The 27,179-nt window shown below is 36.1% G+C and overlaps 1 protein-coding gene across 4 annotated transcripts in view; it reads right to left on the bottom strand.

Annotated features, from left to right (window-relative positions):
* The window catches only part of EXOC6B (exocyst complex component 6B), a 732,384-nt gene that overhangs the window by 195,558 nt on the left and 509,647 nt on the right, over positions 1 to 27,179 (bottom strand). For all 4 annotated transcript variants that reach the window (XM_061168666.1, XM_061168665.1, XM_061168667.1 and 1 more), the window contains one exon: positions 9,651 to 9,792. In XM_061168666.1, coding sequence (XP_061024649.1) covers positions 9,651 to 9,792 — 142 coding nt within the window. The remainder of the gene's footprint in view (positions 1 to 9,650; positions 9,793 to 27,179) is intronic.

Raw genomic sequence — 27,179 nt, forward strand, 5'->3', positions numbered from 1 at the left:
CTTTGGAGGACTAGGTTGTCCTGCCATTGCTCAATTTAAAGAAACTGAAGAATATGGAAAGCTTTCATGTGAAAGCTTTTAATAACACTGGGCAACTTGCAATGAAAATGGGGCACTCTGGTCCTTGCTAGAATGCATAGCTCAAAAATCCAAGAAAACACAGAACCATCGTGAGGCACTACTATAATAATCCCCTTCTGTCTGCAGCTGGATAGCTGGGTGAGCTGAAAATCAAGAGCAAAAACTGATCTATGAACTGATACACCAGCTGTCTTTATACTTTTACCATATTTCCTTGATAAATGCAAGGGTGCTAAGCGAAATTGTGAAACCTTGATCCCTCAGCCTTCTCCAGAATGCTTTCTATTGTATCTCCCTTGCCAGAGAAGGGCAGCACTCTGCCCTGCTCTATCCCTTATTGAATCTTGTCCTGTGACTAGGACCTAAACACAACATGGGCTCAAGGGTGATATGCAAAATAAGAGTAGGGGAGAAAACAATTATACTCAGAAGGGAATGTAAGAGTTTTCTAAGGAATCGCAGGAAAAAAAAAAAAAAAAAAAACCTGTGTGGATACGCATTTTGTACTAGTTATTCAAGGATGACTAAACATAATTTTGAATGACAAATTAATTTCTATTGGGCATCTGATTGGAGAGGCTTGATTTAATGTACGAGCTGGTAGTCACTTTAACAGTTTGTTTGGTAGGCTGATGCAGTTTGGGTTTAGTACTGGCTTAGTTATTAAGGACCAAAACTCCTTTTGCAAAATGTAAACTTCAAAGGCTGCAAGAGAAGAATGATAGTAAGACCTGTCACATTTGTTTCTCTTATGCTTCTGACCAGGGTCCTGAGGACTCACTTCTCTTCTGTCTCCCTCACATCAGGAAGAGATTGGTAAAGGAATGCCTGAAGGCTTAAGACAGACTCTTGTGGGGAGTGACCAATGGTGGATAATTAACTATATGGACGTGGAGAGTCAAGGATAGCTGGGCTCAAGTAATGGAGAAAATAAAAATTAGTGAATACAGTTACCCCAAATGGCGGGTGTTTGGGCCTGGTACTTAAGGTTCAGAGAGATCGCTTTACAAAGATTCCTTAGTTCAGAAGCCCCAGTGCAAATTCATAAGCAAGCCTATTAAGGTTTGCCCGATTAAGATCTGCTAAAACATCTCACACCTGAGTCAGAGGAGAGCCTGCTATACCACACAAGGGAACTTGCAGCCATTTCTTTTAGTGAATATATACTAAGAGATGGAAAATTCAAACTTTTCAGTCCTGGACTATTAGATCCTGACTTTTTTTTTTAGCCTTGAGCTAAAACTACTTTTCTAGGGATGCAGAAAGCAATCTGATCTTTCAGTTAGAGTGGGGTCTATGGAGTTAAGTGACAAATGGTGTTCTGCTAATATTTTATATCATAGTAGGCTCAGTGAGATCATGAATCTACTCTAAAGTTGTTTCATTAAATCCTGAGTTTAGGCAGATTCTCCACATTGGTTTCCTGACCTGTAAAGTAAGGGCTATTATGGTAAGAAGGGTGAAATGGAAAGCTTTGGAGTCTTTGTTCCCAAGCTCAGATTAACTTGACCATCAAAGAACTGAGAATTTGGCAAGATGCATTCTATTACCTTTCTGTACAGGGACTCGGTCTATTCTGTGCAAAAGGCGATGGGCCCTGCGAAAAGATGGATTACACTAAATTTTAAAAGATGCAATTGCTGCTGCATTTCCTCACAACCAAATGTCCCCTGGATTTGGATTAATTATATTATATTTTTAATATGCCAATCTTTTGAATAATATAGGAACCTGAGAAGACAACTAAAAACTGAAATATTTAACATTATAAACCATATAACAATGGAAGTGGGAAAGAAAACAAGACAAAAACACATGAAAGCATATGTATAAAGAAATGATAACTGTAATAAATAAAATTTCCATGGCTGTTTACAAATGATTTTATGCATAGTATCTTATTTGACTTCATAACAATACTGTGAGAAAACTATAGCAGGGATTAATATTTCTAGTTCACTGATGGACTCAGGGAGGGTAGATGAGTTGATTTATTCACTCCAATGGCTTGAATTATGATGCATAAATATGCTGAAGCTTCCAAATCATCTCCATCATGGATTACTGCAACAGCCTTATAACTGATCTCTGAGGCCCCTGATAAATTGCAGAGTTCCTTCCAAAAGCACAAATCTAATCAAGTCACTCTCCTATTTAACATCAGTGGTTTCCCATTTTTTCTCAAGCTTCCAGCATGGTACTTTGCATGTAGTATCATGCAAAGTAGGGGTACGGGCTCCACATATATTTGTGAATAAATGAACAGATTACTGAATTAGCGCTGTTAACAAGTAGGTGAGTTGGAATATGAACCCAGACCTCCTTATTTTTAGAATATACAAAGAAAAAGGTTTGGAAATTCCAAATCCAGACACAGACTGAACATCTTAGTACATGAATGCTACAGTAGCCCAGGTGTGATCAAGGAGGTAAGTATTAGGTCATCAAGACCTGCTAGTATTTAAAATCCAGTTTCTGTGTCGGGATCCAGTGTTCCAATATCCAAAACCAAATATAAGATATACGAACATATGGAGATATAAGATGAAATTCATATAGAGCAGAAATATCCAGAGGTCACTGTCAATTTTTAAAGGGAAAGGAATATTTTCTTCACATCTCCTAAATCCGAATAATCTTCACCATAAAGGTACTTGGTTTGATTAGCCTGTCAGTAAGAATCAACAACACTCCTATTAGATAGTGGTATCCAAAGCAGTAGTTACCATCTCTAGTAAACATCTGAGCTAACTAATTGATTTCTTGCAAAAGCATAGGCTGAGAATTAGAAAATCATCAGTTCTGGATGATAACTTTCAGAACAGCTACAGAAGTTCGACAGATAACTACAAAAAGCAAAACTTACATTGAATAAAAGGGCATCTCCAAACCTAACTGATTCACAAACTACAGACAAAGGTCTGCGTGGTCTGCAAAAGACCTTCTGAGAGTTGCTGGATATTTATTACTGCTGTTGTTGCTGCTGCTGATAATGATAACAACAGGAGAAGCTACTCCTTATTGCATATTTAATGTTTTGCCAGCCATGAAATAAACCCTTTTATGCATTATCTCATTTAATTCTGACCCCATCCCTGTAATATTAGGTTCTATTATTATTCCTATTTCATAAATGGGGCTGTGAGAGGTTAAATAATTTATATATGGTCACACTAAACAGAAATGGTGACTTGAACATCTAATTGAGCTGACTCTCAAATCTGTGTGTGTTCTTAATGACTACACTATACTAGCTGAATATCTCAGGCTTGCATGCATATAATTCCTGTATGTATTTGGGATCTAACAAAGTGGCAGCCCAGGCCTCATAGTCAAACACTCAAGATACATTCACATTCTATCTTGTCCAAAGTTTTATTTCTTTCAGGACCTATACACAGTTCTTCCAATGACTCACAGACAATAGCAAAAATACCTCACGTACACACCACTGGGTAGAAAGATGTAAGTGTTAATTATCTTGTCATTTGGGGCTGCTTTTATACGCCTCTGTATAGTTATGTGAATCTTATGTACCATTTCTTTAAGATTTTTTATAGACCACTGAGCATGTAAAGAAGAAAATGAGGGGGATGGTATAGCAAAAGACATAGAATTCTTTCTTTTAAATTAAAATAAATGTCCATGGAAAGTTTTTTGACAGACAAATTAATGCCAATCAGAAATGAAACATTAAATTCTAAATCAATGAACCTTGGTGGCTATAAATATATGGGGAAAAAATTTCAGTGGTAATATGGTTATTAGAGGCACTGCCATGCCTCACAAATGTTAGCGTCAAGCTGATCCGAAGTCTGAAAGGCTATTATAAATATTGAATGGCTTTTCAGGCAAGACACTGGCTCTCTGGAACCCCTCTGCCATAGTTAACAAACTATTTTCATAGTTTCCATCTTTCCATTAAATAATCTCTCTACCTCTTAGTCTTAACTGAAAGCTGGCTCTCTGCTAAGGATACCAATTCGCCTATAGTTCTCTAAAATAGAAGCTGTTCATTCTTCTACAAAAAATGTACTTCAGGATCCGGCTATAAGATGGGCATTTTCCTTATTCATCGGTGCTTCTCTCAGACCATCTCTTCCTCAAGGCTCATATATTGTAGCTTATTACCCTCCATCCCTCTTTACCTTTCAGCTCTATCAAAAATGCAGTCATTTTGATCGAGTTATTCCCAATCATTCATCAGGCTTTGCTGTTCAACCATTGGTATTGGTTGGTCACCTACCCCAAAGCCTTTTTCTCCCTTTTATTTATATCAGAATGAGGTTCTACTATTCCTCAAGACTCAGAAAATTATGACTTCGTATTCAACATTAAGAATCAATCTTGACTGGTTTAGCCAATCATTATGTTTTCATTCTCCTGGGAAGTAATTGGTTAAGACAGAGCCATGTAAAACAATTCTGGCTAACTAGATGCAAGGAATCCAGTGGATGGCTTCTAGAAACAATTCTGTGGCTGCTGGATGTTATCATGTCTGGATGTAATCCCTGGAATTGTACTTATTTCTTCTTTTTTTTTAAAATCTCAGATCCCAGTTCTTTTTTTTTTTTTTTTTTAATTAATTAATTAATTTATTTTTGGCTGTGTTGGGTTCTGGCTGCTGTGCGCGGGCTCTCTCAAGTTGAGGCGAGCGGGGGCTACTCTTCATTGTGGTGCACAGGCCTCTCACTGCGGTGGCCTCTCTTGCTGCGGATCACAGGCTCCAGGTGCATGGGCTTCAGCAGTTGTGGCACACGGGCCCAGCAGCTGTGGCTCGCCGGCTCTAGAGTGCAGGCTCAGCAGCCGCGGCGCACGGGCCCAGCTGCTCCGCGGCACGTGGGATCTTCCCGGACCAGGGCTCGAACCTGTGTCCCCTTCAATGGCAGGCGGACTCCCAACCACTGCGCCACCAGGGAAGCCCTGGAATTGTACTTATTTCTGAATGATGAGATCATAATTTTTTTGTACTTTTTTCCCCAAAAGTTTCCACAAAGAGCAGGTATTACTTCTATAAAAAATAAAATTAAAAAAGAAAAACCTTGGGCTTCCCTCGTGGCGCAGTGGTTAAGAATCCGCCAGCCAATGCAGGGGACACGGGTTCGAGCGCTGGTCCAGGAAGATTCCCACATACTGCAGAGCAACTAAGCCCGTGCACCACAACTACTGAGCCTGAGCTCTAGAGCCCATGAGCCACAACTACTGAAGCCCGTGTGCCTAAAGCCCGTGCTCTACAACAAGACAAGCCACCTCAATGAGAAGCCCGCGCACCGCAACAAAGAGTAGCCCCCGCTCACCGCAACTATAGAAAGCCCGCGCGCAGCAACGAAGACCCAATGCAGCCAAAAATATATAAATAAAATAAATTTATAAAAAAAGAAAAACCTTGAAAAGATATTCACTTAATTCCATGATGGAATTCACTTAATTTCATGATGGAATTCACTTAATTTCATGATGGAATAATAGGAAGAAGACATCTTCCCACTGGAAAAAAAAAGAAAAACTGGAAAAAGCATCTGAAAGAATGGTTTTAGATATTAGACAACAATCAATGCAGGGCCGTGATCCCTGAAAGAAAGAAAACAAACCAGGTGAGCATATCTAGCAGCAGTTTCTGGGGTGTGATACATAGCAGACAAAGGGAAGGAACACAAACAAAGCATGGCAGTCTGAGTTGAAAAGTCAGAGATTATAGTCCAGAATGCCAAGGCAGCTAGTATTTGCAGGGCCAATGACTAGATGGAGGGAGCTGCAAAAGGAAAACTACAAAAGACTCCCACTGAATATCTGGCTGAGTACTAATCTGTGCATGTATGAGAAGAAACTACCCAAGGCTAGGGAAAGAATCACCAGAGAGGAATAGGCAGAATAATTTGTGGAGCTCTTACAGAGCTGGGCATACTTTGGGTTTCCATCAGCCAGAGTTGAAAGATCTTCAGATACCTGGGGCACGGCCTAGAATCCTTCAAAATGGCATTGCTTTAGATTTGGGATTTAAATATGACCTAGACGAAAATCTGGTCTAGACCCAATATAAACGAAAAAGCAAACCTTGAAAGGATCCAACCAAGTAAAGTAAATCCAGGTCAGAACAAAACCTAGCACTATTTAAAGGAATGCAACAAAATACAGTACCAACAGCATAAAATTTTAAATGTTACGTATCAGAGCTCCTCCATGTGGTCTCTCCAGGTGAGCTGGTTTAGGCTTCCTCACAGCATGGAGGCTTAAGGGTAGTGGGACTTTTTATACAGCAGCTAACTAAGGAGACGGAGGCTGCACTGTCTTTTATGATCCAGCCACAGAAGTTACAAAGGCCACTTCTGCCACATTCTATTGGTTACAATCAAGTCACAAGCTTGCCCAGATTCAAGAGAAGGGAAATTAGAGGTTGATTCTTTTTTTTTTCATTTAAATAATTTTGAATATGCATACAATACTGTGCATTTCCCTCTAATAGATGTCAATTCTTTTTTTTAATTTTTTTTTTTTTAAATTTACTTATTTTTATTATTTATTTATTTTTGGCTGTTTTGGGTCTTCATTTCTGTGCGAGGGCTTTCTCTAGTTGTGGCAAGCGGGGGCCACTATTCATTGCGATGCGCGGGCCTCTCACTATCGCGGCCTCTCTTGTTGCGGAGCACAGGCTCCAGATGCGCAGGCTCAGTAGTTGTGGCTCACGGGCCTAGTTGCTCCGCGGCATGTGGGATCTTCCCAGACCAGGGCTCGAATCCGTGTCCCCTGCATTAGCAGGCAGATTCTCAACCACTGCGCCACCAGGGAAGCCCGATGTCAATTCTTAATAAGGTAGTGTCAAGATTCTAGGAAAAGAGATATTGTGGTAGACATCTTTGAATAATGTAATCTGCACTGTAGAGCTGGGTTGACATCTAGTATAATTTCCTTTCAACTTGAAAAACTACCTTTTAAATGTGTTGTGGTATAGATCTTCTGGTGACAAATTTTCTCAACTTCTGTTTATTTGAAAATGTCTATATTTCACCGTTATGTTTGAAGGATATTTTTCACAAGATAAAGAGTTTTCAGGTTAAGGTTAACAGGCATTTTTTTTTTTTTCTTTCTTTCAGGATTTTAAAGATGTTCCTCTACTGCCTTCTGGTTTGCACTGTTTCTGATAAGAAATTAGCAGTAATTCTTATCATTGCTCTTTATTATGTAATGCGTCTTTTCTTCGGCTATTAAGATTTTCTCTTTTATTGTTGTTATTTTTAGCAATCTGACCATAATGTGCCTGGGTGTGGCTATATGTTTATCTTGCTAAAGATTTGTTGAGCTTTTTGAATCAGTGAGTTAATACTTTTTTTATCAAACCTGGAAAAAATTTCCTCTAGTCATGCATTATATCCATTTTTTCCTTTAAGTTATTGAATATATTTATATTCAGTTTTTTAAAGGCCCTGTCCACTATTTTCAACATTTGTATAATCAGTGGGTTTATTTCTATTGTTCATTTTTTCTTCTGTTATGGGTCATATTTTCCTACTTCTTTGTATGTCGAATTTTAGTTTTTTGATGTGAAATTGTAGATGCTATATGGTTGAGAATCTGAAAACTTTTTCATGTTCCTATTCCTTCAAAGATTGTTGAGTGTTTTGGCAGGCAGTTATTTTACTGGCAGATTACCTTTATCTTGTCAAGTCTTCTTATTAGACTTTATTAGGGTGGCTCAAGGTTAGCTCTTACTCTAGAGCTTGAGTAGCATTCTTAATGTCTAACCTTCTGGGGTATTACTGAATGCACAATATGTTAAGGTGGTCTCTCCACTCTGGTTGGTCAGAATTCCAGTGTTTCCTAGCACTCTGTGACTACTGGCATTCCTATTCAGCTCACAGATCCTCAGCGGCTATTCTCCGCTAAGCCTCCCAGAGTTTCATACCACACATGGCAACTTGGTTTTTGATCAAAGACTCAAGGGCTCTCCAATGCAGATTTCTGGAGCAACTTCTTTCAACAACTCCTTGCTCTCAGGTACCTTTCTCCACAAACCTAAGCTGCCTCAACAGCCCTATAAGCCAATTTCTGGGGGGGTTTTCTGTGAAAAAACACTGCTTTTTATTCGGGCTCTACTTTCCTGTGTTGTGTTTGGATAGTGCCCCCAGACAGAAAACAAGAGTAAATGTCAAGCTTACCTTGTACATTTCCCCTCTGAAGGATCATAGCCTTGTGCTGCTGTCTAATGCATGAAAAAAGTTGTTTCATACAGTTTATCCAGTTTTATAGCTGTTTATGGCAGAAGGGTGACCTTGATACCTGTTACTCTGTGATGGTTGGAACTGGAAGTCTTAATTAATTAATTAATTAATTAAAGATAGCATAGCCAATTAAGCCTTAATTTCCAGCCATCAAAAGTCAACCAAGCGGGAGAATTCCCTGGCAGTCCAGTGGTTAGGACTCCGTGCTTCCACTGCAGGGGGCCCAGGTTCAATTCCTGGTCAGAGAACTAAGATCTTGCAAGCTGTGTGGTGTGGCCAGAAAAAAAAAAAAAAAAAGTCAACCAGGGGAAACCAATAAACAGTAAAAAAAATTAAAAGGTGGGGCAGAAGTATTAGCAGACTCATGTAATTTTCCACTATTTTAATTTTCCTAGAATCAGAAAAAAGTTTCCAGGAGTCATATCATTTTTGTTCATTTTCATTTCTCACTGATGGCACAATGAACACCACAACACTCTTCATTTGTTCCTTCTTCCTTGCTAACCAGAGCCTGATTTTGTGTTTAATTCCAAGTAGACAATTCATGATAAATCAACTATGTCAATAATGACGCTCCTCTTTCTCTTTGCCAGATACTCAATCTCCCAGTCTCCCTGAGAGCTGGAGGCAACCACACAACTATATTTTGACCAATGAGACACACAGGGAAGTTTGTTAGGGGTTTACTGAAAAGATTTTAATTTTTTTAATAAAAAAATAGGTGATGCTGGCACCTCCCTCCTGCACTGAATATGAGTCCCTTCTGACTATAATATATATGAGGAGGAAAATTCTAAGTATGACAGAAGAGAGGGAACAAAAGAGCCTGGGTCCTTGATGACATCACTGAGCAACTAAATTAATACAGCAACTCACTGCCTCTGAGAAAAATAAAACCTATTTAGTTTAACCACTCTGTCTAAGGTTTTCTGTTTCTACCTGTCACAGAAAGCATTTCTGACTGATAAATGCATACTCCATTTGTTCTTTAGACTAAGAAGAGTTTGCAGATAAGATGAAAAAATAGTTTTCAAATACAACATAAAAAGGAAATGGTTGAGAGCTGCATTCTTTTGAAGTCTTTGAACTAATCAGGTTTTCTTCGGTGTGTATTAAATGCATGTCTGCCTTGTATCCCCCTCTAGACTGCAAACTTCCATGCCAGGGATCTTCTTTGTTCTACATATGGGCCTAGGCACTCTTGGGTGTTCAAATTAGCTTGGTGACAGACTCTTATTTCTAGTACTCTTTGACTCCATTAGGACCAAAACCCCACAGACCTAAAACTTTTTTTTCCACAGAAGTGAGTATGCAGGTAAAACAAATAAGCAAAGAGATGGTTTACTGTCTTACGTTCACATTCTCTGACATCCAAGTTGAACTGCTGTAATGCTCCCAAGGTGAGCTGCCTTACTTCAGTTTCCAGCAAAAGTTGCATCAAGGACGTGGCTAAATGCTTGCAAGCTGACATACATGCTGTCTGGGCCACCTTTCCCTGAAATACAAGAATGTAAATCATAAGCCTGATGGATTAAAATGAAATTCCAATGAAAATTAAAATCATTTATTTTTCAATTAGCAATTTCTTTAAAGGTTTTCTCCATCATGATAACCCTTGCATTCAAATAACTTTGAAATTAATAGCACCTCATGGCAAACATCTTAAATATTTAGCTCCATTACCATCAGTCATGTCAGTATAACACTCAGCTAAAATTCATAAAGCCCAGCTATTTATTTAAGAAGTGCTTTCTTCCTTAATCAACAATAGATTAACAATATTCAAAATCTTAATTAAACTGAGAAGGAATGTTTCCACAGAGAATAAATTTCAAAGAGTCCCTTCTAAAAATACCATAATTCTTAAAAAGCGAATGTAAACAATTCCTAACTTGTCTTGAAACCAAAGTGTTTACTACTTTATGATTTAACACATATAAAATGAAAAGAATGGTTTAAAACAAAATGGTTTTCTGAAAAAAATAATTAAAAGGATAAATTTTGTTTTCTTAAAAAATAAACACTGAGGTTTATGAACACACACTCTAAGCTAATTTTTTAAATACTGATATTAAAATTAGTATTTTACCATCTTCTTTAGAAGATTCACTTTACACTAGTGAATTATATCTTAGTTACAGGTCTAAGTTATACATCATGAAAGATATATCCATTTCTTCCCCAGATATATATCCATTTTATTTTTGTTACCATCTAGTCTGAAAAACAGGATAAGTTTGAAAAAGTCTGAGTCCTCATATTAGTCAGTGGATCCTTCTTTTTTGAAATCATGAAATACTTCAGTCATTCAGAAAGATATGTAGAATTATATGATGAACACTTATGTATATACTAAACATTACAAATATAGTTAAAGCCCTTATATGACCTCCTTAAATCATTTTATTCCTTCTCCCCAGAGGTGACCGTTTCTTGTGTTGAGTATACCATTTGTATTATAAAAATACTATATGACAAGTATATAATAAGAAACAATATTTTTATTATTTTACGTATTTGAAACTTTCTGTATTACAAAGGATGTCCTTCTACAACTTGCTTTTTTGGTTCAATGTTATGAATGTGAATGTTTATAAATGAAATACATGTGGTTGTAGTTTATTCCTTTAATTACTCCACAGTATTCCATTTTAGGAGTATATCAGAATTTATTTGTCCATTCTTCTGTTGTTGGAGATTTAGGTTGTTTCTATTTTTTTTTTCTTTTGCTATTATAAACAGAGTAGGTCATAGAGTAATGTCAGTCTTCATGAAAATGCCAGATTCTGACTATAGTTTTTTTTTTTTTTTAATATATATATTTTTCATATGTTTCACTAGGCCAGGGCCTTCCACAAAAGTTAGCAGGCTTTAAATGGAAAAACATATAACAAATAATACCAGAATGAATTTTAAAATTTGCATGACTTTTTATATACTTTGGATAATTCCTTTAAGATTATGTCTCAAATCTACTAGAATGAGGGGTATCAATGTATTGTGATTCGTAATGCACATGTGTATACATGAAGAGGAACACAGGTGGAAGCCAGATTTCCAAATATCTAACTATAAACTGCTTTGCCTACGGTATATTCTGATTTACAATGTCCCTAGATATTTCCTAGAGTATCACTTAATTGCATAATCACCAGCACTGAGTACTATTACAAATTTTTCTACTAATTAAACAAGAGATACTTTATGATTTTTACATCTTTATTTTGTGAGATTGAATATCTTCTAAATTTTTATTTGACTAAAATATCATTTTATAGAATAGAAATAACAGAGTAATAAACAATTACCTATTATATTACACATTCTAAAAATGTTTCTCCTCTATGGTTCTGTTTGTAGGTTCTGAAGACCCACACTCTGTGGGTGATTTAACACAACAAATGGAAATACTTAAGTAGGGAATACCGTAGAGACCAAGTCGGAACGAGGCAATGGAAGCATAAAGAATCCTAAAGAGAAAAGTTACATAAAAGAAATCCATATTAAATGGCATGCTTTCAACTAAACCCACTGGAGACCTGGAACAGGTATCACCAAGGAGCCATAGAGTTCAACATAATTGTCAAGCTATGCCCCCTGAGAAGAATCAGAGGGGGCAGATCAAAGTTGTGAGAAGCCCTATGGCTTTTCAACAATGAGAGTGGGAGTGCAGTGAAGAAATGAGGATAGACTAGAGCAGATGTCCAGAGACAACACTGCAGATCAGAAGGCAGAGAAAAGGGAAAGAAACTACTGTCTCTTCGACACTACTATATGCCCAAGATGTGCTATACTTAGGCAGTTGACATCTTATGTTATTTCACTTAATTCTCACAATCAACCCAAGAAGTTGGTATTATTCCTTTCCTGTAGATGAATAAACTAAGGTTCTCCGCAAGGTTAAGAAATTTAGACAAAGTCATACAGCTATTTGTTACTCCTACCCAATCCTAAATCTGTATCTTTCCAGTAAATCATCATCTAAAAAGCAACACTAAATCTTATACTGTCTTATACTGGAACAGCTGGGCAAAAACAGATCCAGATAATAACAGGGTTAACAGGTTATCCAAGACATAAAAACTAGGTCCAAACAGGTAAGACAGTTGTAGTTCAGGAGCCAACTCTTCAAATACTGAGTATCTGCTGGGGCATGCTTTTTAACTGTGGTCCAGCATAACTATCTAGGCCAAGGCCAAGACTTAAAGGTCCTAACAACCTGAACATGGAGATGTTGTAAAAATCAAAGAGCTAAAAGCCCAATTCAGCTGGAGGCTGAGAAGACAGCATTTGAAAGGCTTGTTTCCAGTGGTCAAAACAGATTGCCAAGAAGAAACGAAGCTGGCCTAATAAAATGAAAATAAGACAGCTCACAGTCAGAAAGTCCCAAGTTTGAATTTTTATCTCTACCACTCATTAGAAGTGTAATTTAGTGTAAGTTAGTTGACACTTCAGACTCATTATTCATCTCAAAATACTAAGCAGCTTATTAACTTTAACATGAAACAAGTTTATATCGATATATATCAATCAATAGAGCCAAAGGCACTTATACATGATCATATGTTATACTACCCTAACATACTGAGTTACTTAACTGTCCTCCAATCACTTTCCACCCTGCTTCCCCTCAAGCTAATTCTTTATTTCCAAACACAGTGATAATTGCAGAAATGTATATTTTCATTGTTAAATATTTTTCTAATTCTAGAAAGCATTTTGGAGCTTTGCTAATTCACAGTCTGCTATCCATTCTCTTTTTCACTTCTGGTTTCCATTACTGCCATGGTATCCATAGATTTTCTAAGAAAGGATAAACAGAGACCCAGGCAATAACAATCAACACACTAAGCAACAAAAATTGGTGGTTTCACACACTTCATGGAGCAGATTCTTTCTAGGAGCAAACTGCCAATCTCTAGGACAGGGTAAGAATTTGGAACAAAACCTAAACTGACCAAAACCTAAATGACCAAAACTGCCTTTGCATATACCTCCAGGAACAGTTTCAAATCAGTGATAATCACAACTAGGTTATATCTTATGAAGCTATGATAGTCTCAGTGTACAGAGGCTACACAAGAAATAGAAACAGAATGCCAGACAAGATGAAAAATGACCTAAGTATTATCATCATATTCTGAATGTATGAGGAACCTGGGATGCAGGGAGATTTGAGTCACAAGATCTTACAACTAGCTCTACAGGCAACATCATACTGCCTCTTAATGCAGCTACAATATTTCTGTATTCCAAGACAGCCAATAAATATCAACTAAATGAACTGAAAGTCAACTACCAAAGCACTTAAGTAATTAATACTACTTCTCAAGCCTGTTAAAATACCTTTTTAAAAAAAGTTTTGGGAAGGGAAGAAGAGTACATTGGTGACTAAATTCATGTTGTTAATTCAAAGTCAGGCTTATGACCACAGTGAGAACCATCACCGGGCATGAGTCAAGATCTATGAAAATATTTTTTGATTTTCACCATGTAGCTCTTTGATAACCAAATCAACTCATTTACTTCAAAAATATACCCAGATTCATATCCTCTAATTTGAATTATTCCATCTACCTCATATTCTCTATTTACTGTCTTAACTTGTACCATAAAACTTTGCACTAGGTGATTTACTGCACTGCCATTTCATGCATTTACGTTTCCTTGAAAAGTACATGATTTGCAAGGAAAGAAACTATGGCATTTTTATTTTGGTATATCTAAATGAAGCATAGCTCTAGACTGCAAAGTAGGTACACACTGCCGCCCAACTTTATGCCTTGGAGGTATCTCATTCTCTTCTTCACAGAGGGAGATATCATCCATTGTTTCTTACACAAAAACACAATTAAACACAATTAAGACAAATAGGAATCTTACAAATTCCTTCTTCAAAGAAATACAGAAAGCTCAGTATCATTACTTTCAATTACTGCGAACTTCAATTACACAATACTAAGTGTTATGTCATAGTACTAAATACAAGTGAGCAGAGGTGAAGAGCTTAGAGAAAGCGTTATCATCCTCAGTATCACCACAAACTCTACCACCATCACCAGAGCAGCTGCTTCCATTTATTGAGCATTGACTATGTGCCAAATGTTTTGAAAATATTTTCTCGCATAATTCTCACAAGAACCCCATGAGGTATTTAACCCTCTATTTATAGATAAGGACAGAGAGGTTAAGCCATCTGAATATACCTTGTAAGTCGTGGACCTAGGATGTGAATCCAGCCTTGTCAAATTCCAAAGGCTCTTAACAATCATTTGATCCTGCCTCCCAGTAAAAGGCCTTGGGGTAGCTGCTACATTGTCCTTCTGTTGCTTTGCGACTTTGGGTAAGGGAATGAAGAGGACAAGAAGAAAACATTTTTTTTTTCTCCCTTCTCCATCTAAGGAAGCATCAAAAGAACACTGGATTCACAGCAGATATTTAGAATGGACTCCAACCACAGCTCTCTGTCAACCTACTGGGATCAGATCTGAGTTCCAGATCGTCAAGAATCTTAACTAAATGACTTCAGTGGTCAAAGCCAAATTTCTCTTTCTCTGGATAATCTTAACAAGTTTCAAAGCAAGGAATGCTTAAAGAGAGCCAGGAAAGACAGCTGTCTTTTCGCACCAAATTTCTCCTCTGCTTTCTGAGTAACACTCCTTTGCTTACATTTTGGTGTGTCAAATTTTATCTTTCTTTAGTTATTTAATGAGTTATTTCACCATGAAATGGAGAAAAGTTCAGACACGGAAACTGATCTAGCAAGGCAAGTAAGAACTACTCAGAGTAAAGTAAAGCCACCCTATAAATTGCTCATTCTTTCTGTGTACCTATACCTCTAATTCCTTAACCTTCTACCCTGACCACTACTGTAGACAGTTTCTTCGGCCTGCCCCTTCCTTTACTGAACAAGGAAGCTGTCTTGTTCCTTTTTCCTCAATATCCCATGGCTATGGGTGAGGCCACTTCATTCCCATAGTACTAAGCCTCCTATTTACTTAGGATGGACATTAAATAAGCCACATTCAGAGGATAGAGTTCTGGATCTTCCCATATGTTCCTGTTATCTGGGACCCATGCTTGGAACTTTGGTTCCCATGTGCTGCAGAAACCCTATGACTTTATCTTTATACCTAAACAACCTTAAAAATCACATATCCTCTCCAAGTTGATTTTCCCGCAACTGTATCCATGTCTTAGGAAGGATTACAATACTACTTAAAGAACATTCTTAAATTCAAATTAGAGAATCTATACAAACATCCACTCATTAAAAGATTCACAAATCCCTATTTTAGACAAACAAATGTTCCCTAACAGCTAAAGAAAATGAAGCCCAAGGATGATAGTTAATATATCCTGGGCAAGATATTTGGTATTATTTGATGACTTTAGTAGAGCCTACAATGAGATGGTGAACCTCTAATAAATCAAAAATAAGAAAAACATAACAAAAAGTAAATAAAGGTAAACAATCCCTACTTAATTTGTCATGAAAAAATTAAGAAGCTCGAAGGAAAAAGCATAGTCAAAAGAAAACTGGAAGTACATACTCAGGATGTAGATGGAAGGAGGTGTCAGAGGAGGGATGTAACAGATGCCATAAACCTGGTTCTCAGACTTAACCACTTGTTTCGCTTTCCTATTCAGTCATTTTTCAAGAAACACAGAAATCTTTTTAAAAACACTTTTTGCTATGCATGCTTTTATTGAGGTATAATTACGAACAGTACATATGGAGCTCTTAAGAATATACAGCTTGATGACCTTTACATATGTAAAAACCTATAAAACTGCCATCAAGATAGGAAATATTTCCATAAACCTGAAAGTTCCTCATGCCCCTTTCAAATCAGTAGATCCACCCACACCATGAGGTAACTTTTCTGACTTATCGCCCCATAGATTTGTTTTGCCTCTTTCTTGAACTTCATATAAAAAGAACCCTACAGTAGTGTCCTCTTTTATGCTTAGCTTCTTTTGCTCAGTATGTTTTTGAGATTCATCCATGTTGCTGCATGTATCCATAGTTTCTTCCTTTCTATTGCTGAGAAGTATGAATAAATCACAATTTGTTTATTCATTTTTCCTATTGATATCTATTTGGGTTATTTCTATTGGGTGCTATTATGAATAGTCTTTAAGTGGAACTATTTATTTTCCTTGGAAAAATACCTAGGATTGAAACTGCTGGATCATAGAGTAGTTCTATGCTTAATTTTATTAGAAACTGCCAAAATTTCAGAGTGATAATACTATTTCATACTCCCACCAGCAATGTATGAGAGTTGTTCCATATCTTCTCCTATACTTGGTATTATAAGTCTTTTTTTTTTTTTAATTTATTTTTGGCTGCGTTGGGTCTTCGTTGCTGTGTGCGTGCTTTCTCTAGTTGCAGTGAGTGAGGGCTACTTTTCGTTGCGTTGTGCGGGCTTCTCATTGTGGTGGCTTCTGTTGCTGTGGAGCATGGGCTCTAGGCTTCTCCTGTTGTAGAGCACAGGCTTCAGTAGTTGCAGCACGCGGGCTCAGTAGTTGCAGCATGCAGGCCCTAGAGCACATGGGCTTCAGTAGTTGTGGCACAAGGGCTCAAGAGCACAGGCTCAGTAGTTGTGGCACGCAGGCCCTAGAGCATGCGGGCTTCAGTAGTTGTGGCACGTGGGCTCAGTAGTTGTGGCTCGTGGGCTCTAGAGTGCAGGCTCAGTAGTTGTGGCACACAGGCTTCGTTGCTCTGTGGCATGTGGGATCTTCCTGGACCAGGGATCAAACCCATGTCCCCTGCATTGGCAGGCGGATTGTTAACCACTGTGCCACCAGGGAAGCCCCTATAAGTCTTTTTAATTCCTGCTATTTTACCAGAGTATAGTGGCATCTTACTGCAGTTTCAATTTATATTCCCTTATGCATAATTCTGTTAAAAGCATATTTTCATGTGCCTATTGGTCAAATGGATATCCTCTTTTGTAAAGTACCTGTTCAAGTTTATTGTCCATGTTGGGAGTAGGTCAAAGTGCAGACTCTCTAACATTTCCTTAGAGATTTGTACAAGATATTTGTCTTTTCTGGATGACTGCTTTGTCACATACATGTATTGCAAATACTCTCACATGTTCTGTGGCTTGCCTTTTTGCTTCCTTAATGGTGTTTTTTGATGATCAGAAATGTATAATTTTGATAAAGTACAATGTATCAACTTTTCTTTTCATGGCTCATGCCCTTTGTGACTTGTGTAAAAAATCTTTGCCTATGTCAAAGTCTTGAAGATATTCTCACACATTTTTTAGACAATTTACTGTGTTAGTTTTCACATTTAGCTCTATAATCCATCTTAATTTATAGTGTAGGGTAGATGTCAAGATTAATTTTCTTTTCAATTCAAATACTGGATTGCTTGAACACATCTATTGAGAAGACTCATCCTTCTCCCACTGCATTGCATAGGCACCTTTGTTGAAAATCAAGTGACCACATAGGTGTGGGTCTATTTTGAGACTCCCCATTCTAGTGCATTGATCTTTTTGTCTAATTTTATGCCAACACTTCACTGTTTTAATAGCCAAAGCTTTAGAGTAGATATAGAAATCAGGCAGCATAAAGTTCTCCAACATTATTCTTCTTTTTCATGATAGTCTTAACTATTTTAAGCCCTTTGAATTTTCATATAGATCTTAAAATCAGCTTGTTAACATCTACATTCATTCCCTCAAGATTGGTATAGATAGTATGATTTTACATGAATATAAGAAATGTTAATTTATTATATATAATGGATGCCTTAGAGCATTAAGGCTTAATTCTCACCCAGAAGCCTGGTGAAGAGCTGCCATAGATTAGTTTTGGGAGAACTGACATTTTAACAATATTGAGTCCATAAATATAGTATACTTTTCCATTTAGTTAGATCTTTAATTTTGTTAACAATGTTTTGTAGTTTTGAATGTACAAGTTTTGCACATATTTTGCTTATTACAAAGTACTTCCTGTTTTTTGATGCTATTTAAATTATATTGATTTTTTAAATGTCAGATTCTAATTATTTCATTATTAGTACATAGAAATAGAATTGCTTGTTTGCATAGTGACTTTGTATTCTTTGATCTTGCTAAACTATTAGTTCTAATATCTTTTTTTTGTAGATCTCTTAGGATTTTCTACATAGACAACAGTGGGGTTTTTTTGTTTTGTTTTGTTTTGTTTGTTGGTTGGCTTTATGTACTGCAAGCCTTCTATGACTTTGTAGCTTGATTTTTTTTTTCACTTTGTGTACTGTGTATTTTGTAATGCAGAAATTTTAATTTTTTATGTAGTCCAATTTGTAAGTCTTTTTCTTGTGGTTTCCTTATTTTTTCAATAAATATTTTGCAAGAATAAAAAAACCCAGTGTTATCTTTTAAAAAAAGAATAAAGTTTAATTCTTCCCCCTTTCAAGTATCATGCTTTTTATTCCTTTTACTTGCCATATTGCACTAACCAGCTCCAACAGGACGCTGAATTGAAATGGTAAGAGCAAACATACTTGCCTTTGGGGTAAAAATTTCAGTCTTTTGCCATTAAGTAAAATATCAGCGGTAGGTTTTTCATAGATACGCTTTATCAGATTAGATAAGACTAGATTAGTCTGCTGATAGTTTTTTTCATGACAATTAAATGCTTCCTCTGCATCTATTGAGTTGATCACATGTACACACAGAAACACACAGACACACAAACATACACATTGAATAAGCTTATTTCTAATAAAGAAATTGAATTTGTATTTTAAAACCTTCCCGCAAAGAAACGCCAGTCCCTGATTATTCCCTAGTAAATTCTATTGAATATTTATGGAAGAAATTAAACCAACTCTAAACAAAATCCTTCACAAAAGAGATGGGGGAGAAAACATTTCTAAACTTATTTTATGAAATCAACATTACCCAGCTAACAAAATAAAAGGCAAAGACAAAACAAGAACAGAAAACTATAGACCAGTATCTCACATAAACGCACACAAAAATTTAACATAATAATAGCAAATCAAATCCAGCATTATATTAAAAAAAGATGATGCACTATGTCTATATAAATGTGTCTATTATTAATTTTCAATTTATTTCTGTTGTGGATGGCAAAATAGTCAATATTATTTTACTACTTTTAAATTTATTGAGACTTGTTTTATGGTCCAGAATATGCTCTAGCTTAGCGAATGTTCTGTTTTTTTTTTTTTATCTATCTTCACCCACAAATGTTCTGTTTACACTGGAAAAAACAAGGCTGCTGTTGGTGGTGGACTGTCCTATAAATGCCAATTAAGACAAATGGTTTGATATTGCTGTTCAAGTCTTCAGTATCCTTACTGGTAGTCTACTTGTTTTATCAGTTACTGAAGGAGTGTTAAAATAGCTAACTGTAATTGTTAATTTGTCTATCTTTGCAGTCCTCAGTTGTTTTTTGTTCATGCATTTTAAAGATCCATTGCTGAGTGCAGACACAGTTAAGATTGTAATATATTCTTGATGAATTGGCCAATTTATCGCTATGAAATGTCAAACTTTATCCCTAGAATATTCCTTCTTCTGAGATTTACTTTACCTGATACTAATACAGAAACTCAACTTTATTATGACTATTGTTTACTTGGTATATCTTTATTCCTTCCTGTTACTTTTAACCTATCTGTGTCATTATAATTTAAAGTGAGTTTCTTATAGGCAGAATATAGTTGAATAATTTCATTCATCCAGAATAATCAATCTCTGCCATTTATTCAGAGTGTTTATACAATATAAATTATAGAAACAATTTATTGTTTTGGTTGGATTTAAGTCTATTACCTTGATCTTAGTTTTGTTTTCATCCAATCTGCTCTCCCATTTTCCTATTTTTCTGCCTTCTTTTGAATTAACTGAATATTTTTATGAATCTATTTAACTCCACTTTTGGCTTATAAGCTACAGCTCCTTGTTTTATACACGTAGTGTTACTCTAGGCTTTATAATATGCATCTTTAACCTATTGCAGTCTCTATCTTGCTGAATTTCCTTAAAGAGTGTTGACTTTTGTTGTGGCAAACAATTCCATTTCTTTTGTTTCAGTTTGAAATTTTGAGGTTTGTTGGCATGCACTTTTATGTAGGGATTAGAATCATCTTTTCTCTAGTTACTTCAGGCCCAGTATAAATGATACTTTAGAACCCTCTACTAGCCACTCTTCTGGCAGCTCTACTGAATGCTTCAGGAGTTCAGTGGGGTCTTTCCTGTCTTACAAGTTGGAACTCGAACATCTCCCTTCCTTCTGTGAATTCTGGCAATTGTGCTCAGCTTCTGTGCCCTGGAAGTTGTTTTTTGCCTGACCTCATGGATTTTTCACCCTAAACATGAACAGTTAGTATTCAGCCAAAGACTCAGTGCTTGTTGAGCTTCCAAAATCTGTGGATTGATGCAATTCTTCAGATATAGAAAATGCTCAAGCATTATTTCTTTAAGTAGTGCTTCTGTAACATTTTCATTCTCTCCTCTCCTTCTGACACTCCAAAGACACATATGTTACACCTTTCAACTACGTTCCATCTCTCTTTTATGCTCTTTGTCATTTTTAAAATTAAAATTTTTATTATTTTTTCTCTCTGTGTTTAAGTTTAGATTTTTTTTATAGATCTTTGAGTTTACTAATCTTGACTTCTGCTTTGTTGAGTCCATTGCTAAACCCATTTAATGCATTTTTAAAACTTCACCTAATGAGTTATTCATTACAGGTTTTGTATTTTGCTATTCTAGAATACACATTTGCTTCTTAATATCTGTACAAATAATTTTTTTTGGTATTTTGTCCATTCTTTCCTCTTTAACATATTAATCATAGTAATTTTGAAATCACTGTTTGCTAGCATAAATATCTGGATTATCTAATGACCTGCTTCTATTAACTGTTTTAACTTTTGATTATAGTTCAGTTTTTTCTGCTTATTATCATGTTAAGAAATTTTGTTTTATATGCCATACATTGTAGATAAGATGCTATAGAGGCTCTAGATTATCTTATCTTCCTCAGTAGTGTTTTGAGTTTTGTTTAGGCGGGCAGTTAAATTATTAGTGGACCATACTGATTTTGTCAGGCTTGTTTTAAAAGTTACAGTGGTTTTGCCCTTACTCTTAGGACCTTGTCCTTAATCCCTGAAAATGGCTTTACTGATATTTAAACTGAAAGGCCACAGTGTTCATCAGGTCTCTCTGTGAGTCCAATCGGCAATGTCTCTGCTGTGCAACTTCTAGAATATTTGTTCAGCTATCAATATCTCAGCAACTGATGTCTTCTAAAGCCCCATAGTGTGCCCTATTCATATGAAGCTTAGAAATTGGCCAAGGACTGAAAGGGAATTTTATAAAGACACTGGCGGCAGGGGGTGTGGGCGGGGGGTTGGTCCTTTTTCTGTGTTTCTTTCTTCTTTGGTATTCTGTTTCTCTACAACCTATTCTTATTGGCATCCCAAGCACTGATTCATTCTTTTGACAATACCTGATTTTATATTTTGTCCAGTTTTTATAACTGTTTATGACTACAGTATAGGTCTGATACTAGCTATGGCATCACAACTAGAGCCCCAAAACAACCTTCATTTAACAATACATATCAAGCAGAAAAAAACTGTAACAGCCATTTAAAGAATTTCTTTTCAGCCAATAATTTTATATGCCCTAGTCTTGATTTCCTTTATCAGCCTGGCAATCATTTTTGCTTTATAAAGAAAATGCATACATATATGTGTCTTTTGAACTCAAATTTACAACAAGGGATAATGGATATAGCCAATAATCAGTACATGCCCATTACAAAACAACAATACCACCACCAGCAAAAATCTTAACTTGTATGTTCTACTGCCATAGATCAAAACAGTGTCAGAGCAAAACAAAGAAAAATATATAAACGTAAATGGAGAAAGTACAGATATGTGGTTTAATGAAAATCAACATACACATTAAATACAATGCCCCAGAACACTAACTTTAACCTTTGTCTCAATTTCATCATCTGTAAAATAGGACTGTTATAATGGTTAAATAAAAATAATTCCTATGTAGTATTTACCACAGTACCTGTCTTATATTAAGTATTCAGTAAATGTCTTATGATTATTATAATTTTTATTCCTATGATCCTGAATACGAAAAACAGTAGAAAAAGACATTGGGTATACTTGCTTAAAATGTAAGTATTTCATGAGGGCATAATATTTTCTAACCATTTATGCATTTTATAGAGTCACATGATTTTCTTCCTTTAAACCAAAAATTCTGTCATGAAAAAAGTGGAAAGTGTATTCCTATTCTATAGCAAATCAAGGAGAACATGCAATTAAGTGCTAAATAGAGCAGAATAAACTCTAACCACTAAATGATTTTAGAAGAAAAGCTTATGAGGCCAAAATAATCAGAGAAGTCTTCACAAAAGTGGTAGGATTTGCTGGGTGACCTTCACTGCCACCCAACAACAACAACATGGAATTATTTAAGTGGCTTCCAATTTGAAATGAGGTAATATACAGTACTCTACAAATAACAACAATTATTACTATGCAAACGTCCATAGAATAAAAAGTCCTCAGAATGAGAAATAAGAACTTTTCCTTTCCCTTTTCTCAATTGCTATTCGGGTTAAAGGTCAACTTCATCAAGCCATCTCATTAACACAGAAATATCTTTAAGGGCATTCAGTCTTTGCCATGCTTGACATTTCACCGGACTGCAACCAAGATGCCAAAGAATCAGATTCAAATATTAATAAGCAAAAGGTCATGATGAGGTAATCTCCAAAGTTCTATTAGTTCCTGTTTTCTGACCCTATCCAATTCCCTCTCCCTTTCCAGAGTCCTCTCTTACTACATACATTTACAGTCACTGGCTTAGTTTCAAGATATACCCTCTAAACTGTAATTTCACTTGAAGTGCATTTTAAGTGGAGGCCTCCCAGATGCTGAATTCCCAATCCAAGGGTGATTTGCAGAGGTATAAAGTTAAACTAAAAAGAAGAGCAGGAATCAGCTAAAAACTATATCCAATTTTGATATTTAACTACTAGAACAAAAAAAGAGAGGGAGAGAAAAAGAAAAATAGGAAAAATAAAAAAGAAACCCTCTTTTTCAAACCTTCCAATAAGCTATTTAACAATGTGACAAAGCAGAACATATTAAAATATTAACCAAAGCTTCCAGGAAAACCTCTATAATCTCAATTGTTTATTCAAGACCTTTACAAACCTCATAAAAAATTAAGTGGGCTTGGAAAAAACACACCACAGCCATAGGAGAAAGTTTACAAAACACAATGCTACAGACGCCTGACTGTCTGCCAGCCAGTCGCTTTTAACTTCCACATACAACTTATTACTCAGTTCTCTAACTGGTCAATACCCTAAATAAGAGCATTTCTCCACCCAAACACCTCATTAGCCTGAGTTTCTTTTTTGCTTTTTTGAGCTAACATATCCTGTAGGTACTCTGGTTCTTTATTTTGTGCCAATAACAAATTGCTTCATTTCAATGCTTCATTTCAGAATATTTAAAACCTTAGGTTTCTCTGAGGAAAATAATTTAAGATCTTCTTTACAAGAATTTAATTAGCTCTGTAATTAACCTCACTATTGGGAGAACAGTGCATGAACCATCATATCCATTATATGGTAAGTGGTAGTGAAAGCAAGATAGGACTAGAGTAGAAGTGAGACATAGATAAAGAACTTTGGTTCATATTAACTTAGGCTCAAATCCTGGCCCTATCACTTAAATGACCATTAGGAAAGTTGTTTAATCTTGGTTAGACTCAGCTTCCTCATCAGTAAAATGAATATAATGGCATCAACTTTGCAGAAAATGTATGCTATAAATAATATAATATAGAGCCCTATACAGTGTCTGGCACATAGTAGAGGCTCAATGAATGGTAGGTACTTTATTATAAAATATTCCTGTCATTTTGAGGAGCACTGCCCATAGTTCAAGGAAAATTTATTTGGGTCCCAGGCAGAATTAAGTGTGCCACATTTCTTGGAGAGTGGTTATATAAAAATTCAACATACAAATTCTAATGTGAGCTGGACTAAATCAACTTTCATACAGCTAGAAATTCACTCTGAGTTACTCATATTGCAGGAAATTGAGCATAAAGTAAGACTATGTCTCAGTTTGGGAGGATAAATGCTCTTAAACCATTTATATCTCAAGGAAACATGCTGCATATTCTTCCCATCCCTGTCTTTTTCCCTTCTGAATGGCCCTACAGGAGCTATAAAAGAGGAAACTTTTCATCACAGTGTATCTGTGTGAAAGCACCAAAATATGTTAACAATTAGAGAAGAGGAAACCTGAAAGACTGCCTTGTTAATTAAGGAACTTGCTATCAAAGAACTCATTAAGAGGTAATGAAACCAAATGGCTATTAAGATAAATACCCACTGAATAAAGGTTGCCTGGCTAACAGCCCCTCAATATAGCTTTTTAAAAACACTTCCAATAGTAAAGACCCAGAAAAAGATGAAAAGCCACAATAATGCTAAAACCAAGACCAACAAACCCAGAGATGAAGTTATCCTAAGTAGAAGGCAGAAGATGACTTAAGAAAAGCCTCTTAGAAATTCAGAATATAAGACATCAAGCATTCTTGTAAAGTCCTCTACCATCTATCCCTTGCTCTCAGAGACCCTGAGCATTGCCTAATACAGAACTAGGCAGCTGTTCCTCTTTATACTTTGCTATGCCTAGCCATTAAGTTAGAATGTGGTTCTCACTATTCCTACTGAGTCCCTCACCTACTACCTGCTGCCTGGTTACTTTCTTATTTAATCAGAAGCTGCAAATCTTGGCAATGGCATAAAGTTTGGTTGGAAAAAAAAAACTAGTGGAATGGAATGTGATCTCAGAGTAAAGTTCCTTGAGCAAAGTAAGAACAAGAACTGAAGGATCTCTATAACAGGACATGCTAGATATTGATCATTCACATTGTATTCCACAAGTTCAGAAAATTTTCAGAGAACCAAACATTGGTGATAGGATGAAGATGCCGCCACTGAAGAAAAAATATAACCGCAGAATATGTTAGTTGCCTACTCATTATCCATGCTCCCTTCTACCTTAACAAAATAATACTTGGCAATATAAACAGTTAGGATAATTAATCGCTCAGCCTCTTGTCAGATGTGGAAGGCAAATGAATTAAAAGTAGAAATGTCTTCAAGAAGCCCTCTGGCCTGATCTTTCCTTCTTTCTGCTGTCTAAATGTGGATGTGATAGCTAGAAATCTAGCAGCTACCTTGGAACCTTGAAGAAAAGGTCAAGAAAAAGGCAAAGACCTTAACCCTGATATTCCTGAGCCTTTAAGCCATTATCATTTCTGGAGTTGTTATTATATGAGGAAATACACTCTTAGGTATTCAAACCACTGAAGTTGGTTAGCTGTTATTATTGATAACTTATAACCAAATGAAAGCCAGTAGAATCAGGAAATTGGATGAGAGATGTGTACATCATTATGCACATAAATAGTCTGGAGAAAAGGATAAAAGGATACCTACTTACCTTGTTTTTTGACAAGTATACAGTGTGTAAAGGACTTCTATATCTGAGGTCAAGTAAGGAGGAAAGTAAAAAATTAGCACACAACCCAAGTAAAAATACTGCAAAACAAAGGAAAGGGCACAAAATCTGCAATGGTTAATTTCATGTGTCAACTTGACTGGGTCATGGGCTGTACAGATATTTGGTCAAACATTATACTGGATGTGTCTGTAAGAGTATTTTTGGGTGAGATTAATATTAAAATCAGCAGACTAAGTAAAACAGATTGCCCTCCCAATTGTGGGTGGGCCTCATCCAATCAGTTGAAGGACTGAATAGGAAAAAAAGGTTATCCACCTGTAAGAGGGAATTCTTTCTGCCTAACTGCCGTGAGCTTGCACATCAGTCTCTCCAGCTTTCAGACTCAAACTGAATCATGGCTCTTATTGGATCTTCAGCATGCCACCTTTCAGTCAGGAACTTATACCGACTTTGAGTCTCGAGCTTGCCATGGCAAATCTTGGGACTCCCCAACCTCCATAACTGCATGAGCATATCCCTCATGATAAATCTCTTAGATATATATACACATATCTTATTGGTTCTATTTCTCTGGAGAACCCTGACTAATACAACATCCAAAAGACTAGGAGAATTATCAAGCCTCAGAAAATTGTATATTAGAGGATTGATAAAAATTTTTTCAAAAAACTCTTTGGCATCATCAGCTAGAGTATAAAATAAACCATTTCCATTAAAAGAGAAGCATTGACCACCTAGAGGGGTGGGATAGGGAGGGTGGGAGGGAGGGAGAGGCAAGAGGGAAGAGATATGGGAACATATGTATATGTATAACTGATTCACTTTGTTATAAAGCAGAAACTAACACACCATTGTAAAGCAATTATACTCCAATAAAGATGTTAAAAATAAATAAATAAATAAAAATGGACAAATCTACATTAAAAAAAAGAGAGAAGCATAAAATAATAAGGAGAAAATAATGTGAGGTGAAATGATAGCATGATAAATCAAAAAGTCAGTTAGAAATATAAAGGGAGATGAATAAGATAAGAGTCATTAAGAAAACCCAAAAGCATAGTAATTAGTTTAAGATCCAAATGAGAGAGAATAAGTTTAGGATTTATGCTGTGAAAAATTACCCAAGTTATTTGAAAAACAAACATGACAAAATTTCCCAGAACTTAGAAAACTAGTATGAAGCTAAAAATCATAATAGAGAAGATGATCAATTCGAAGACAGAAGATTAAGTTAATACCAGGTCAACTGATGTTTGTAAAGGGGAGCCAAGAAAAAAATTAAACACCAAGAATAATCAACATATCAGAGGAAA

The sequence above is a fragment of the Eubalaena glacialis genome, chromosome 14 (genome assembly GCF_028564815.1).
Source record: "Eubalaena glacialis isolate mEubGla1 chromosome 14, mEubGla1.1.hap2.+ XY, whole genome shotgun sequence".
NCBI lineage: Eukaryota > Metazoa > Chordata > Mammalia > Artiodactyla > Balaenidae > Eubalaena > Eubalaena glacialis.